At 40.6% G+C, this 16849-nt stretch overlaps 1 protein-coding gene and 1 long non-coding RNA gene across 3 annotated transcripts in view; one reads left to right on the top strand and one right to left on the bottom strand.

Annotated features, from left to right (window-relative positions):
• Positions 1–1150, top strand: part of LOC148906963 (uncharacterized) — a 4551-nt gene extending 3401 nt beyond the window's left edge. The window contains exon 4 of the long non-coding RNA XR_016121046.1: positions 1024–1150. This is a non-coding gene — a long non-coding RNA (uncharacterized LOC148906963). The remainder of the gene's footprint in view (positions 1–1023) is intronic.
• LOC148906962 (protein sidekick-1-like) lies at positions 944–16849 on the bottom strand. 2 transcript variants are annotated; one of them, XM_089036223.1, is made up of 12 exons: positions 16620–16849; positions 6834–7165; positions 6317–6461; positions 5974–6234; positions 5600–5893; positions 4891–5231; positions 4214–4355; positions 3364–3624; positions 3124–3194; positions 2771–2990; positions 2312–2608; positions 944–1067 (listed from the first exon to the last, which is right to left on the bottom strand). In XM_089036223.1, the coding sequence occupies exons 1-12, from the start codon at positions 16696–16698 to the stop codon at positions 994–996; spliced, it is 2517 nt and encodes an 838-aa protein (XP_088892349.1). In that variant the 5' UTR covers positions 16699–16849; the 3' UTR covers positions 944–993. The 2 variants fall into 2 exon arrangements, with proteins under 2 accessions (XP_088892349.1, XP_088892348.1); XM_089036222.1 differs by lacking the exon at positions 944–1067 and having other exon boundaries at positions 1212–2608.

The raw sequence follows: 16849 nt of genomic DNA, 5'->3' as shown, positions 1-16849 counted from the left end.
TTATGGTTAAAATTTAATTGCTAAGATCAAGCTACGATTTTGATATTGATAGAAAACAATAACGAGAGCGAACACGCAATTTCAATTTTTTGTAAAAAAAAAAAAAAAAAATCCAAAAAAAATTCTTAGCTTCGTTATCTTTTTTAACTTTGACAGCAGAATACAGTATATGAGAGTATATTTACCATGTGATGTTTTCATTATTATTCTTTTGCTTTGATAGTTATTAAAGATGTGAATTATTTTTCTTCATGCAAATTTTTCGAACACTTGACATTCTGTTTGATAGTCAGACGCATAAGCATCTGAGCTACTGGACTATCTTTTACAATCAAATTCCACTTCGAGAGGATATCGAACAGCCGTCCGTCCTCACCAACAAGAGGTCTAGTAGCTCAGTTGGCTAGAGCGTCCGTTTTGTTTGGTTGCAGTATTAATAACCTTATTGGTTATTTTATCATCCAAAATGAATCTGCAATTATATCAACCATATTGATATTGGTCATTTTATCAACCAAATGTGAGGTTGTTTTAACCCAAATGAATCTGGTAATAACGACCATCTTGTTATTGGTCATTTTATCAACCAAATGTAGGTTGTTTTAACCCAAATGAATCTGGTAATAACGACCATCTTGTTATTGGTCATTTTATCAACCAAATGTAAGGTTGTTTAACCCAAATGAATCTGGTAATAACGACCATCTTGTTATTGGTCATTTTATCAACCAAATGTAGGTTGTTTTACCCCAAATGAATCTGGTAATAACGACCATCTTGTTATTGGTCATTTTATCAACCAAATGTAGGTTGTTTTAACCAAAATGAATCTGGTAATGACTACCATATTGATATTGACCATTTTATCAACGAATAACAAATTAGTCGTAATAATCATTCAATTTTTTAAAATAATAACCATAAAAGATCAGTTGATGTGATCAAATATTATTCAGAAAGACATTTCGACACTTACCTCAATGACTCTCAGTCTTAAACGAAGGGCTTTATTTTCTTTTGCAGGTTTCCCACAAAACTTTGAGCCAAACCTGAACCCGAGAACTCCACTTTTTAAAGATCAGAAAAGGTTTGTTTCAATGCTTCGGTAATGCAGTATCGAACGAAAGCTGAATTTTCATTACTCCCTGAGCCCGGTCCCTAAGTACAGTACCGCTTTCGTAAGGTTAGGTTGAGTGCTATTGTTTGAAAGATCAATCTATTGTTTTTTAATCCAATCATGCAACTAGTTCCAAGCGGTGCTACCTGGCTCCAATGCTTCTGTCAACCTTTCCTAAAACTAAGCTAGCCTAATCTGTTTTAAAATAGTATATTGTATGCCTAGAAATGCCCAAGTTTATTTTGTAGTATACCTTTCATGTAGTATATACTTTCATAGGTATATGCTTTCATATACTATGAAAGGTATGACAAGCATACACAATGAAATGTATGACTACAAGTATATACTATGAAATGTTTGGCAAGCATCAATGAAATGTATGACAAGTATATACTGTGAAAGGTATGACAAGTATATACATTTGAACGTGTTTACAAAATATTGAGCTTAAATACGTAAAGCTGTCCTTATGGCGAAAGGTTAAAAACCGTTTTTCTGCCCTGTCATATGCTATGAAATGTATGACAAGTATATACTATGAAATGTATGGCAAGTATATATATAATAAAATGTATGACAAGTATATGCTGTGAATAGTATACTTGTCACACCTTTCACAGTATATACTTATACCTTTCATAGTATATACTTGTCATAATATTACGTAGTATAGATTATATTTGTTATTCTTGGGATGACTAAATGATTTTTTGATAGTGATTTTGTCTCGTATTGGGGCTATAATTCTTTTTGGTATGCTCAATGACATACTTTATAGTCTGATTTACAAAATAGAATAGATCTACTTCACTTTGTATACGACTGCAAACCCAGTGAGGAAACAATGTATATCGTAAATATTGGGGTTTAAAAACCACATGTACATTCACTTACAGTGCTACAATCAGGCCGTTTGCATGATGGTGTCATTTTACTATCACAACCAAAAGGATTTGCAAATTTTCTTTTTTTGTTCAAATTTGTATTTCCTCGTGAGAATGGTAAGACAATTGCTGCTAATTAATTGAACAAAGGAAAGTATTCAAGGCCGAATCTGATAATGGTAAAATGACACCATAATGCAAGTGTCCTATTGAGCTACTAGCTTGGGAATGAAAAAAACAAACAAACAAACAAACAAACACACAAGCAGCTGCAGCTCTAAACACATTGAAAATATAAATATCTTACGCCGATATTCGAGCAGGATTTCTCCTACTGCATGAGGTCCTTCCTTGATTGTAGTCGCACTAACATTGTATGACAGCATGCCCCTCCTTGCCGTATTAATGATACAGAGATCATTTGCACCGTTGACGTTCACGATGGTTTTGTTTGAAGTATCCTTGTTGTAGTAATATACAATGGTGTACTTCCTGATTATGCCATTCGGGTCACGTGGTCTATTCCATGTGATTAAGACACGTGATGTAGTTGAATCTTTTGAAGGTATCAAAGTGGCCATGACATTAGCTGGAGCTGAGGGGGCTATTTAAATTTAAAAAGGGAGATATTCAAGAATATGCTATATCCCAAAGATTGTGAATTGGAAAAAAAAAAAAAAGAAAGAAAGAAAAAAAAATGAAAATGAAAATGAATAGAAAGAAAGAAAGAAAGAAAGAAAGAATTTAAAATTTCGAGTGATCTCACCGTCCTCCATTGTTCTCACTCTTCGCTCTGTACTTGGTGAACCAATGTACTTTGTGTTTCTGACTGCTATAGTGATGACGTAAGTTGTATACTTGAGTAGTGACGTCAGGGTAAAGTTTGTGACATCCCCTACGTCAATTATATTGGTCTTTCCTCCTCGTGGTGCATAAGTTATCCTGTATCCCTTTATCGGTCCGTTAACCAATTCTTGCCTCTCAAGCTTCAATAGATTTTAGGAAATATTTAAAACATTTATTACATGCAATAAATATGGTAAATATGCTAAACATAAATATGGTAACTATTAATTAAAATTAAAAAGAAAAAAAGGAACACACAACTCAATTATTTACCTTCCATTCAAGTAAAACTGTAAGAGATGAAGTTGCTTCAGTGGTATTCAAGAAAGGAATCGCATCTGGTTCTAAATGACATATTATTCAATTAGTAGCGGCCATTTTAAACTATCCTTAAATTCAAATTTCTTTCACAATAACAAATATTTTTCTTTCTAATGCATTCCAATTATCAATTGAAAAGTACTATGTAAACCTGTTTGAACTGGGCATGGTAAATCAAATTATATTTCGCACCTGCAATAGCAGTTCTGATTGTTGTGACGTTGCTCCATACTCCATACCCTACTTGCTTGATGGCCTTTATTGAGACATTGTATTCAGTGTATGGCTTTAAGTCGGTCACATTATAACTGAGGTCATCGCCAATGACTTTATGGGTTCTGTTTCCCACTTTCACTAGGTATCCAGTGATATGATCAGTAGGACTGCATTTTTCGTAGGTCCACGTTAATGTTATTGCACGCTTGTTAGGAACGAATCCCATGCGAGGTGGTTCTGGTTGAAAAAATAGTGCTTAATTATTTCCGGCATAAGATATAATATAATTTGTTTTTATTAGGAACATTTAAAGAATCTTAGTCAAATATAATGCACTGCGCGCCGATAACAATGAAATTCAAAATGGCGTTTCGTAGTCGAAGTTTAGGAATCCAGTTCCATAGGTCTTGTTATTCCTGCTAGATGTATTGCCATCATGTGATAATGATGCGCATTTTCATGTAAAGCTTTTCGCGAAATTTGAGAAATTTTTGTAAAGAAGGTAGATTTCGAAAGTTGTGATGTCTAATAGTTGGACGACCGAAAAATCATAATTCCACAAAGAGAATATCTGAAAATGTTTGCCTAGGTGTTGTGGAATGAAAGTAAGGAAGAATTGGGAATTTGAGGACATTGGAATATTTGATTTTCAAAAATTTCGCCTCACCAATGTTTGGAAGAGCTTCGAAAACGACGTAGCCGAGCGGTGTAAACAATAATATATAGGGGCAACAATTCGTTATTTTTAATTGTATATTTTCTTTTGAGTTTTTGAGTCATTTTAGTTTATAGCCAAATAAGTAAATCTTTTGTTATAACAACACACCTTGGTTATTAACGTAAACGTTGACCCTCATTGTTTTCCATTTACGATATTCCACTGGTACAAATCTAATGTACCTGGCCAGTTGAGGGTTTGTAAGATCATGACGTACTACACTGCGAGAGTCGGTGTTTCCTTTGAAGAGCTAAAAAATATATAAATAGACGACGCAAATCCTTCTTTATACAGTCACAACCTAGAAACCTTTCAGTTAATTGTAAAATTGTTTGCCTATCCGGGATTCCGAAAACAATACCTTCGCGGGCTAGATTTAATATCGACCAGAATAGCCTTAAGGCAGTTAGTATAGCTAGCAGCTCCTAAGCATCCTGGAGGCGTACAAGTCAACAACGGTGTAGGGAATAACAAGTTGGTTGATTGCGCTGCGGGGCCGCTTCGTCCTGAATTCAATTTGAAACAAGCTGGATTTTTGACAATAAAATATCTTACGCGGTGACAAAATACATAATAATGAATTAGTTGTTTCCCTATTTTGGCGAAGCACCATTCGGTTCATTAATTAGTTTTGATTATATTTATGTATCAATGCAGATGTGAGAACCCATTTGCTTTACACCTCCAGTCACGTGTGGATTAAAGCAACGCGGATCTGTTATTGTTGGTTGTGGAAGATTCTAATTAACAAACGAAGTATAAATAAATAAACAAAGGGCTCCCACCTTGAAATTTGCAATTTCATCTTTATAAGTATACCACCGCGGTATGGTATTTGGTGCTAAATACAGTTTGTATTTTTCCACCCATTCATTGAAACCACCATTCCCTTGTGTTGCTACAGCAGTAACTACACGTGGAGTACCGAGGTCAATCTGTAGGTAATCATCAGCGTTATTATTATCACTTGCTGCCCATCCATATCTACCATTCAGCTTGGCATTATGAGGTTCGTATCGAACATCCTCTGTGAAGTCTGATCTTTTATAATATGATGAGGCTGTGTAACTGCTGTCTGATAGTTTCAGATTTTTCTCCTTTCCAACAAGAGATTGCTCTGGACACCCTAGTGCAACCAGTAAACATAAGACATTCATAAGAACAAAATAAGGTACCGATCGTAGCCTAGTTGCATACACCATTTCCCATTTCCCATTTAACCTTTCTTTGTTTCTATGTTTTAGTATCGTAATGTATAGGGCTACGATTTAATAAGGGTTTTTTTCCCTTTGACGTGCACCTTCTTAAAATGAGACTTAATTTCATTCCCCGATCCATAAAACTAACTCAAAAAAGATCGAATCGTCTTGTCTATTATCATGAGATGTCAACATATAACATTTTGCTCGTCTGAATAACGGCGCTAACTGATCAAGGTTAAATTGAATGAATTAAACTTAATACCTATCAGAGGATTTATACAAAAGTTTTTACCATACTCAATGTCTTTCCCAGCTGCATAAGGTCCTTCCTTGACTGTAGTCGCACTTATTTTGTATGATAGTATTCCATTCTTTGTAACATTGATGCTGTAGTTGAGATCAGCTGATCCACTGATAGTGACTGTCTTGCTATTGGATGTAGCCTGGTTGTAGTAGTATATGATGGTGTACTTCCTGATGATGCCATTCAGATCACGTGGTCTTTCCCACGTGATAACAGCACGTGGTCCAAAGGAGCCTTGTGCAGGTATTAAGGCACCAGTGACATTCATTGGAGCAGAGGGGGCTTAAAACAGAAAAGTATAGAATTTTCAAATAATGCTGTATTTTTGGGTTAGGCAACCTCACTTCAAGACAATATTTTACCATCCTCCTTTGTCTTAATCTTTGTTGTCTCGCTCCATGATCCATTTACACGTTGTGTTTTTGCTAGCAACCTTACGTCATATTCTGTGTATGGCTTCAGGCCCAGTAAAGCGTACTGCCTATCACTGCCGCTTACGTGAAGATCTTCACTTCCATTTTTAATGACGAACCCAGTAATGGGACCTGTTAGATTGCACTGTTTGATTGTCCAGCTTAGTTGGATTGACCTTTGTTGTGGGATTGCTGACACTACTGGTACTTCTGCAAAGCATGAGACAATATACCATTCAAAATGAAAACACTCAGCTGCAATTAATTTGTAGTGTACCTAAAATTTATATACCTTGATAAGTCACACTTATGTCAACTCGCATCGTCTTGTGACCATTGTATGTTACTGGGACAAACCTGATGTACCTTGCTGTTATCGGGTTTTGACTAAGATCGTGACGTTTTACTCCATTACTGTCTGTATTGCCTTCAAATATCTATAAAAAGATCCGAAATAAAGAAAAAAATGATAAGACCGTTATAATTGTAATTCATTATCAGTCATCATTTGAATGACATCACTACGCATCGTTGAATCATTATCAGATATTATCAGAATTCTCATCAGACATAATCAGAATTGGCATCAAACATCATTAGCTGATCAAGGCCCAACTTCATTAGAATCATCATTAGAATCACCATCAGATCGTCCACTCGAAACATCATCAGACATCATTAGAATCACCATCAGACCACTAGAATCATCATCAAACATCAGTTATCATACGGACACAAATCACTAACTAACAATCATGCATCCGCTTTGTATATATTCCATAAATTTTTAAAATAAAACTCGGATTTACCTTCAGGAAATGATTTTCTGCATAACTTGTCCACTTTGTAAAGTTATTGGAGTGATGAATTTTATACTTTGACACCCATGCATCAGAGAAGCCATTTCCTTGTGTTGCTAGAGCAGTAATAACACGTGTAGTACCGAGGTCAATCTGCAGGTAATCATCAGGATTATTATTATCTCTTGCTGCCCATCCATATGAACCATTCAGCTTGGCGTTGTAAGGTGCGTATCGAACATCGCCTGAGATGCTTGAGTTTTTATGATATGATGATGCTGTATAACTGCTATCTGGTATATTCAGATTGTTTTTTCCTACAAGAGATTGCTCTACACAACCTAAAAGGCAATTAAAGAAATATATATATCAATATTGAATAGACATTAGCAGCAGTAAGGGGGACTCGCGATCACCATTCGGAATCGCCCGGGAATTACCCGTGTTTATGCACTAGCGTCCCCCGCGGGAATTACCCGTGTCCCGTTATGTGTTGCGCGAAGATTTCCTTACTGCTGCTATGTTTGCGAAGGTTAAAATATTTGTGTCGCAAACGGAGGATAAAATATTCCTTAGATATAGATGGACACCATCAAAAGCATTAGTAACAAGACTGTGCGCCGACTGCGAACTCAGGTGCTGGACCGCTTAGACGCCGACTTTGCCTTCACAACGTTTATGGAGGGAGATACAGATGAGACGATGAGCGAGGAAAGAGCAGAAAGGATAATTGACTTAATGCCCGAAGGTAATTACCGCCTGGAGTTGACGTTTATAAAGTATTTAGACGGCGAGTGGATAATAGAAAAGGGCAGGAATCCAATACGGGCGTCTGGCAGGAAGGACCTGTTCGTTTTAAACAAGGACACGCGTCCTGGGGCGCTGGTGGGCATCGACATGTTGTTCTACGAAGTTGCTTACCCGGTCACCGTGGTTATTTACGGTGCGTATGAAATTAAGAACCCGGACGTTAAGAAGCTCAAACCAATGCGGCATCCGGGTAACTGCGTGGGTAAGTTAGTTAGAGAGTTCTTCGAGGATTCCTCTAGGGGAGGTAAGCTTACGTTGAAGAGAAGAGAAGCCATCAGGAAATGGGAGCATGCTACTCGTAGGGCAGGAGCCACCATTGAAAACATCAAGAAGTTAGAGGTTGCTTTAGAAAGGCGCATACACGTGAAAGACATCACCGACGGCTTCATTTACTCCGGGACGCACAAGTATGGAGGCCGGGGTGCGCCTATCGTAATTTACCAGCATAACGCACATGCGTGGAGGGAGTTAAGGTTCCCAAAGAAGAAGGAGACGCGCGTTTACAAGGAGTCGCCGCTTGCAGAACTAATGCACGAGAATTCTATTTGGTTAATGGATGCGGAGGGAAGTCAATTTATGACCCAAGATGGTAATTTGTATCGTCCTGAAGTGGAACAGCTGCGCATTCAAAGCGCCTGTGAGACTTTAGGAGAAGACTTCTCCGACGAAGTGCTTAGCAGTCGCAGTTTGGACTTCTTAGCCGCAAAGAAAAGAAACGGTTGGAAATCCACGCCGGAGGAGTTCAAAGACATAGCTAAAGCTTGCGTAGAACACGGCCACGGCGGTCTGTGGAACATGGAATACGATGAAGACGAATACGTGTCGCTGGATATGAAACACTGTTACCCCGCAAGCTTCAAAGGCCTGGGGGATTGTAAGGAATATTATGATAGATACGGGCATCCAGATTCACAGTTCTTTCGTGTTGCGTTGGATGGTCACTACGACGCTCCAGCAACGGGGTTTGTACGGTTGACCACCTGGAAATTAGCAGCGGGTCTGCACCCCATAATCTATGCGTGGTATGGGAAGCACCTGCAGGAGAAAGAATGGATACCCATACCCCTATTGAAGTTCTTTGAAGAGCGCAAACTTTTAAAATACACAGCGCATGAAGCCATACTTTGTCACAGCGCCTTCACGCAATGGTTATCGGAGCATAACCCCACAGCGCGTGTGGTCATAGGTAAATTCACGCAGGGCGCTAAGGAGGGTGAAAAACATATGCAGCGACGCCTAATAACGGACGCCGGCGAGTTAAGCTTCCTCATAAAACGTGCGCATGACAAAGGAACGATGGTATCCGTAGAGAAATGGGACTACATTGTCGACGATAAGCTACACGAATGGAATGCGCTGTGTTATTACCAGGACCATCGACCGCAGTATTACCATCTGCGTGCCAGCATGCTCGCATATGCGCACATTAACCTATTGGCGATGCTACTGCGGTTTGACAAAGAAGACATTCCACGCGTAGCCACGGATTCCTTATATGTGAAGCCGCACGTGTTGGAAAAGATGAAGGAATTCTACACTGCCGATGAACTTGCAGAAAGTGGCCAATGGCGCGTCAAAGATGAAGAGATCCAATCTTGGAGGACACGTGTAGAATATCACGGAGAACACACCCAGGGCACCGTAACGCCCACCGCGGACCCCCTACCTTCAGTTGCCGACCCCATTTCCTACCAACGCTTCTCTTACCTCTACGGTACGGGAGGCAGCGGTAAGACGACGCGCGTGTTAGAACTCTTTCCTAAGATAAAGGTGCTAACGCCAACGCACCGTTTGGAAAGAGAACTCTGCGAAATGGGCCACGACGCTCAAACGTACCACAGCTTCTTTCGTTGGAATGGCCAAAAGTGGGTACCAGAAGCCATCCACGACATACCTCTGGTGATACTTTGGAATTAGAAGAGTGTATGGATTGTCCGCGCCTCGACAACCATGTTTCGACTACCTTTTCTACTGGTAGGCACAAAGTAGTACTTTTTTGTGTCCTCTGCGCTGGTAGCAAGCACCGGAAATGTCCATAGGGAAGTAGGTGGAGGCGAAATGCCTCTCCATGGTAGCAAGGGCCCCAAGAAATGCTATTGCGTAATATATATTTCAAAAGTGTCTCAGAATGTTAACAATAAGGTTAAATCTTTGTTAAGTATATATGGAAACTATTTCAAAGAGTGTCTCAGAATGTTAACAATAAGGTTAAATCTTTGTTAAGTATATATGGAAACTATTTCAAAGAGTGTCTTAGAATGTTAACAATAAGGTTAAATCTTTGTTAAGTATATATGGAAACTATTTCAAAGAGTGTCTTAACAAAGATTTAACCTTATTGTCAACATTCTAAGACACTCTTTGGAATAGTTTCCGTGGTGTCTTAACAAAGATTTAACCTATGGAAGAGTGTATGGATTGTCAGTGCCTCGACTACCTTTTTTTGTGTTCCCAAAAGAGTGTATGCATGTTCCAAAGGAGTGTATGCTTGTTCCAAAAGATACCAATCCGTGTTCCAAAAGAGTGTATGCGTGTCCCCAAAAGAGTGTATGCGTGTTCCAAAAAAGATGTGCGTTGGTTTGCGCAAGAGTTTTGGATCTCTACTTATTTTTATTGTTGTTCGTTAACAATCAACAATAAATACTAAGACCCCTTTTGGAGAAGGTCTGCAAAAATGCCCGAAGAGAATGGAGGCCCCTTCTACCTTCTTTGTAGGGCCACGCGCAATGGTGCAGCTACGTAGCCCGGAATTCGAATGTTGCCTATTGTCTCCTGCGCTCTGTACAAGCCACCTACCACATCCAAAAGGATTTCTATCGTGCGCTGTTTTCCTAGCATGTATCCAGCTATGCCTATGGCTATGTACAGATACATGCTATATCTGTGGACAAACAGGTATCTACCATATGGATCCATAGGGTATTCCATGGACAAACATAGGGTATGTTCCGTATCTACCTACATATATGGCCACACCCAAGATACTATCCAAAGAGGAGATCGCAGACCTTTTGGAAGACAGGAAGAATGGAATGGGGCTACAAAAGGTAGCCAAGAAGTATGGTGTGGGTATTCCCAAAATACGCAGGATAGAGCAGGAAAACAATGCGACGCCTGCAATTCCAGAAACGCCACCTACGACAGATTTGCAGAAGCATTTTCTAGAAGTGCAGGATTCCTTTGCCATTGTTTTGGACGACCTAGGAAAAGCAAAGGAGGAATTGCTGGCCGAACTTGCAACCACAAAAAAAGAATTGCTAGACCGCGTGGACGATCTAGAAAAGCTTCGTGCGGAGCTGTCGTCCAAGATACAACCACCTGGTAGCGACGAGGATGGCTACTACAGCGAGGAAAACCTAGAGGACGAAGTGGAGGAAATATCCACGAAGATAGACTGGCAAATAGCCGGGAATATAGTATTTGCCATCTTTGGCATTGGAGCATTGCTTTGGGCGCGCATGCAGCAACCAGTGGAAAAGGTTGTCTACTACGAACGTCCGGGGCCTTCCGAACGGCCACAGAGGCCTTCTAAGATTCCGGAGATGGAGTAGAAAGGGCGTCTACCAGATCGACGCCCTTTGCGGACACGTGCACCAATCTATCCTTTCTTTTGTTTGCGGTGGTCTTTTCTCTGCCTATTTTGCAGTACAAAGGCGGCGGAGATGTCCAGTCTATTTTTTGCGCCTGCAGAAAGTGTCCCCAAACGGGCGTGGTTGCATGTTCTACCGTGCAGCCCTCCAATACGCATTGGGAGCATCGGGGGGATAGGAATAGGATGGTCCTTTCTTTGCCCCTGTATGTGGCTTTTGCGTAGCGCTAGCATTGGTATTCGCCTTCCTGCATGTGCAAAGCCTGCACGCATTCTTTGTTTGGCGGCGCCGGCACTTCTAGTAGCTTTCCTGGATTCCGGGGTATCGAATGGTCTATTTTCCTAGCCAATTCGTAGTACGTATCCAAACCGGGTCCTTCGGGCACGAAGACAGTGGCTATGTTGTTTTCCCACTCCACCAATATTTCTTCTCCAGGTATGGCAGTGCGTAGGTTGCCGTTGGCTTCGAACTTCCCGACTGCAAATGCATCCAGCAACGCATCCACAGCCCATGCTACGGAAGTTTCTTTTGCCCCCCTGCGCAAAGCTACTCGGTGCCCTTTGGCAGGCCAAGGGGCATCTACGTTTTTGGGTACTGCGTATCCTAGTATTTTGTAGTCCCCTGCGGGTATTTCTTGCATTCGATGTATTTTGCGAGGCACGGAATCCTCTAGAAAGCGCTTGGCTGCGTCCTCTCCAAAGAACAATTTGCGTAGATTGTCTGTCCTTCTGGAAATCCTATCCAATAGTTTCCTATATTTTTCCAACTCTTTTTCTATGGCTTTCCTGTCTTCTTCCTTTTGCCGCAGGATGGACTGCCTTTGCTCCGACAGTTCTGCGTGGTATCTTTTCGTGGCTTCGACCCACTCGTCGCCTTCCAAATCGTCTTGGATGTCTTCCAAACGCTGCTGTCGTTTTCTTTTGGATAGGAAGGATATTCTGCGGTCCGTAGGCACTTCCAAGATGCCAAAGGCACTCTTTTCTACTCCGATCCTTTGCGCCTTCTTCGTACGCCATATCCACTCCACGTGTTCGCTCGTAGGCAGGAAGTCTGCGATAGTAGGAGCATTCGCATGCACGTGGGTGGGAAACTTGGACTCCGCCAATACGGTAGGACTATCTTTCGTGTAGCAGCGCAGCGGCAGTATTTCCACCGGATCCAATTCTCCTACGTCTATGCGGAATATGGGACATCTGCGCAGACCGAACTCTGCTATGGTCCAAAGTACGCATTGCTCCCATTTGTCGTTGCCCCGCACTCGCACACCGGCTATCCTACCCGTTCCTGCGTGGCAGTACCAAGCTAGGAATATTTCTCCCGTCTCTTCGCAGCAAATGCAGCAGCATCTGTCTAGGAGTTCGGCAAGTGCCAACCACATGTTTTTTGGCGGCTGCACCACGAATATGTCTTCTAGCGGTGCTATGGTTTCCACGATGGCATTGGTGTGTTCTTTGGAGAAATCTCTGCTGTAGATGGATATTTCCACGCGGGTACAACCTCTTTTCTGCACATCGGGGTGCAGGAAAGTTCTACGCAGGTGGTCGTTTGGGCAATCCACATATTCGGCAAGCTTTGCGCCTACTGGGTTTTGCACTTCTCCAGCCTCGAAGTTGGAGACTATCTTGTTGTATATTTTCGTCCGTTTGCCCTTTTCCACCCAGGTACAAACATGCCCACCTACTTGGTGCGTATTGTCCAAAATGGTGCCTTCGCGCCAACCAGCTTTCCCCTGCTCTTTGTAGCCCATTTGCCGCAGTTTGCGCACCAATGCCTTGCGGTCCAAAGTGCCAGAGAAATCCTGTGTGTAGTCGACGGAATAGATGCCATATCCGTGCGCATCCAATAGCCTAGCGAACTTGGCAATGCTTTTGTCTACGACTTCTATGGACAATTCGGAGGTGTCTACTTTGGCCACGAAGGTGGCTGCGTGTTCGCCGTGCAGGCTATTCCACTTGTTGGACAAATGGGACACGCGCTCTACTATGTTGCCTTTTCTGCATGTGTGCGCCATGCTGGTTGGTAGGAACACCCCAAAGGCTTCCGTGGCTGCAATGGATAATTTGGATACTATTGCCTTTGCATTTCTACACACCCGCCCATACAAGTCTTGTTCTGCAACGAACCCATACACAAACACGTCGTCTACGAATGGTGGTAGCCCAAGCAGCGGCTGCAAACTCGTAGGGCCTTCGTTTCCACGCAAGTAGTTGCATTTGGATATGTCCAGCAGCAGGTTTCCATCGTGGGCATTGTCCAGTAGCAAATGTGCTAGCAGCCTACTCTTTGCACGTATTCCCATCTCTTGCAGTGTTGTCGAAATAGTCTCTTGGGAGTCCATCTCTATATATAGGGGTAGAAGCAAATGCTACGAACGTGGTCTTCGTTGGACAACTGTCGCAAGTTGGAAGGGCGGTGAATCGCCTCCCTTCTATAGACATCTTTTGGAACAAGCATACACTCCTTTGGAACATGCATACACTCTTTTGGGAACACAAAAAAAGGTAGTCGAGGCACTGACAATCCATACACTCTTCCATAGGTTAAATCTTTGTTAAGACACCACGGAAACTATTCCAAAGAGTGTCATAGAATGTTGACAATAAGGTTAAATCTTTGTTAAGACACTCTTTGAAATAGTTTCCATATATACTTAACAAAGATTTAACCTTATTGTTAACATTCTAAGACACTCTTTGAAATAGTTTCCATATATACTTAACAAAGATTTAACCTTATTGTTAACATTCTGAGACACTCTTTGAAATAGTTTCCATATATACTTAACAAAGATTTAACCTTATTGTTAACATTCTGAGACACTTTTGAAATATATATTACGCAATAGCATTTCTTGGGGCCCTTGCTACCATGGAGAGGCATTTCGCCTCCACCTACTTCCCTATGGACATTTCTGGTGCTTGCTACCAGCGCAGAGGATACAAAAAAATACTACTTTGTGCCTACCAGTAGAAAAGGTAGTCGAAACATGGTTGTCGAGGCGCGGACAATCCATACACTCTTCTAATCTGTATCTTCCTCCATAAACGTTGTGAAGGCAAAGTCGGCGTCTAAGCGGTCCAGCACCTGAGTTCGCAGTCGGCGCACAGTCTTGTTACTAATGCTTTTGATGGTGTCCATCTATATCTAAGGAATATTTTATCCTCCGTTTGCGACACAAATATTTTAACCTTCGCAAACATAGCAGCAGTAAGGAAATCTTCGCGCAACACATAACGGGACACGGGTAATTCCCGCGGGGGACGCTAGTGCATAAACACGGGTAATTCCCGGGCGATTCCGAATGGTGATCGCGAGTCCCCCTTACTGCTGCTACATTTTCTAGGTACATTATGGTCTAGCTTCGGTACAAACATCTTTTGTTCATCGTACCTTATATGGTGCAATACCAAAACTATGCCACAGTACGCAAGATTTAAGAGGATTTAGGAGCTCAAAAAACGCTTATGATGGAAAGTATACAGGCTTTCTACAGTCAAAGTTAGAAAACCGTGAAAACCTAAAAAAATTTCTTGAATGTTTGACATCGTGTTCTAACCAATCACACGAAATGAATTCATTCTCGCAAGCGATTGGTCAAAACATTTTTAAACTAAAAATCGTGTTTTTTTATTTCCTGTTTTATTTATTTATTTTTATCACTAGCTATCATAATAATAATATTTATTATTATTATTATTATTATTATTATTATATCATAATAATAAGGCAGATAGTCATCACACATCCTTTCCTCTGCATGCGGTTTCGCTATTTGTTATTTTTCTTCCCTTATATCCCACCATTCCACTCATTCAAAGTGGTACTGTTCATTTGCTCCGCCAGTTAATAATAATAATAATAAACTTTATTTAACGCAGAATCCATAAAGTTAAAACTTATTTACAATGGAGCTGTGTAAAATACACACACACACACACACACAAAATAGATTAAAAAATATGTAACTATATAAATATAAGAATAAATAAATATGAATATATATATACACCTACCCGCAAGAACGCTGCCACAGGAAAAGAAACATCAGCAATTCAGCGAGAAAGGAATAAACCACAAGACAAAGAAGATCTCTGAAGCCGAACTCCAAGAGACAAAGGAAAGAGTTCAGCCTCAGCGACCCTCCCCCGCCATGCTGATTCATTCACCCCCACTAAACCACAAAAACCACAAACGTCCCCTCCCCCATGACAACGCCCTCGCAAGCAGGCACACATATATATATAATATGACATTAATTATAAATGTCATAAGATATAAACCCCCTGCCTCCCCCCCCCCCCAAATTGAATTTATGACCAATAAGTAATTAGCCCTAACTACGTAACTTTGTGGATATGAAGAATATTTCTAGAACGAGTATCATACTTATGTACTAAAGTTAAATTAAAGACCAATAAGTATTTGTGAAAGCTCTAACTGAAGAAGATTTCTTGACACTATCATCAAGACTGTTAAACAGTTTAGCAGCAGAAAAGGAAAAAGAACGAAGGCCTGACTTAGACGAAACTTTGTGCATATGAATATTATTTCTAGAACGAGTATTATACTTATGTACTTCTGAATTCAGACAAAAAATGTTGGATAAATAAGAAGGACAAAAGCCATTTAAGCATTTAAAAACAGTCAAACGTTTGTGAAAGTTCCATCTGGCGGTTAAACTAACCCAGCCAAGACTTCTAAACAATGTTTCTGTACGATCTTCTCTGACTCTCTTCTTTAAGATAATGCGAGCGCCTCTTCTCTGTAAACGATGGAGTCTTTCAAGACTTGTAGGATCTGCATTAGTCCAAATTACATCACAATACTAGCCTCGTACAAGGGCTGGATTAGGGACGTATGCAACTGACGACAGGTGTCCTCGTTCAGGTATTTTCTAATCCTACTCAGTAGACTTAGCCGGCGTGAAACCTTTGAAGCAACAGAGTCAATATGGGAGTGCCAATTCATAACAGAGTCGAATGTCAAACCAAGGTACTTCATGGTTTCAGTGAAGTCAAGAGCAGATCCATTAAAGGAAAGAACAGGTTGAGCACATCTGGCAAGTCTCTGTCTGCTTCCAAACAACATTACCTTCGTCTTCTTGCAATTTACTATCAACTCGTTGACATTGAACCAATCATTCAAACGGTTTAGATCACGCTGTAGAGTAGACTGTATGGTACCAACATCTTTATTTAACATCTTTCTGCTCATATATATACTTATAAATGAGGCAGTGATAGGTTACCTCAAGAGAAAATAAACTAGCTCATATTCTCTTGGTTACCTTGTCCTGTAGCTTTATCACACAAAATCGGACCACGTTCTTAACTATTTATGTCTAATCCACGTAAAAAAATTCAAATCACATAATATTGAAATATATTTCTAGTACCTGTATTTTTCTTGCTTGGAATGGTTAAAATTAAGCCAAAGTGATAAAATATCAGGGTAAGAAGTATTATCTTGTCCATGATCAACGGTATCTGGTATGCGAACTGACCATTTCTCTTAAGGGGTTAAAATTAATAGCAAGAGTATTCAATATAAACGAAACAGCTATGCTAATATTACTCGTATCAGGTCGGTCAGAATATTTTGTTATGCGCTTTAATTCACGGCTGT

Source organism: Actinia tenebrosa, unplaced genomic scaffold (genome assembly GCF_029948245.1).
Source record: "Actinia tenebrosa isolate PJP-AT-01 unplaced genomic scaffold, QUT_ActTen_1.0 PGA_scaffold4__44_contigs__length_22323623, whole genome shotgun sequence".
In the NCBI taxonomy this organism is placed as follows: Eukaryota; Metazoa; Cnidaria; class Anthozoa; order Actiniaria; family Actiniidae; genus Actinia; species Actinia tenebrosa.
The sequence above is the reverse complement of the archived record's forward strand: the minus strand, read 5'-3'. Positions and strand labels throughout refer to the sequence as shown.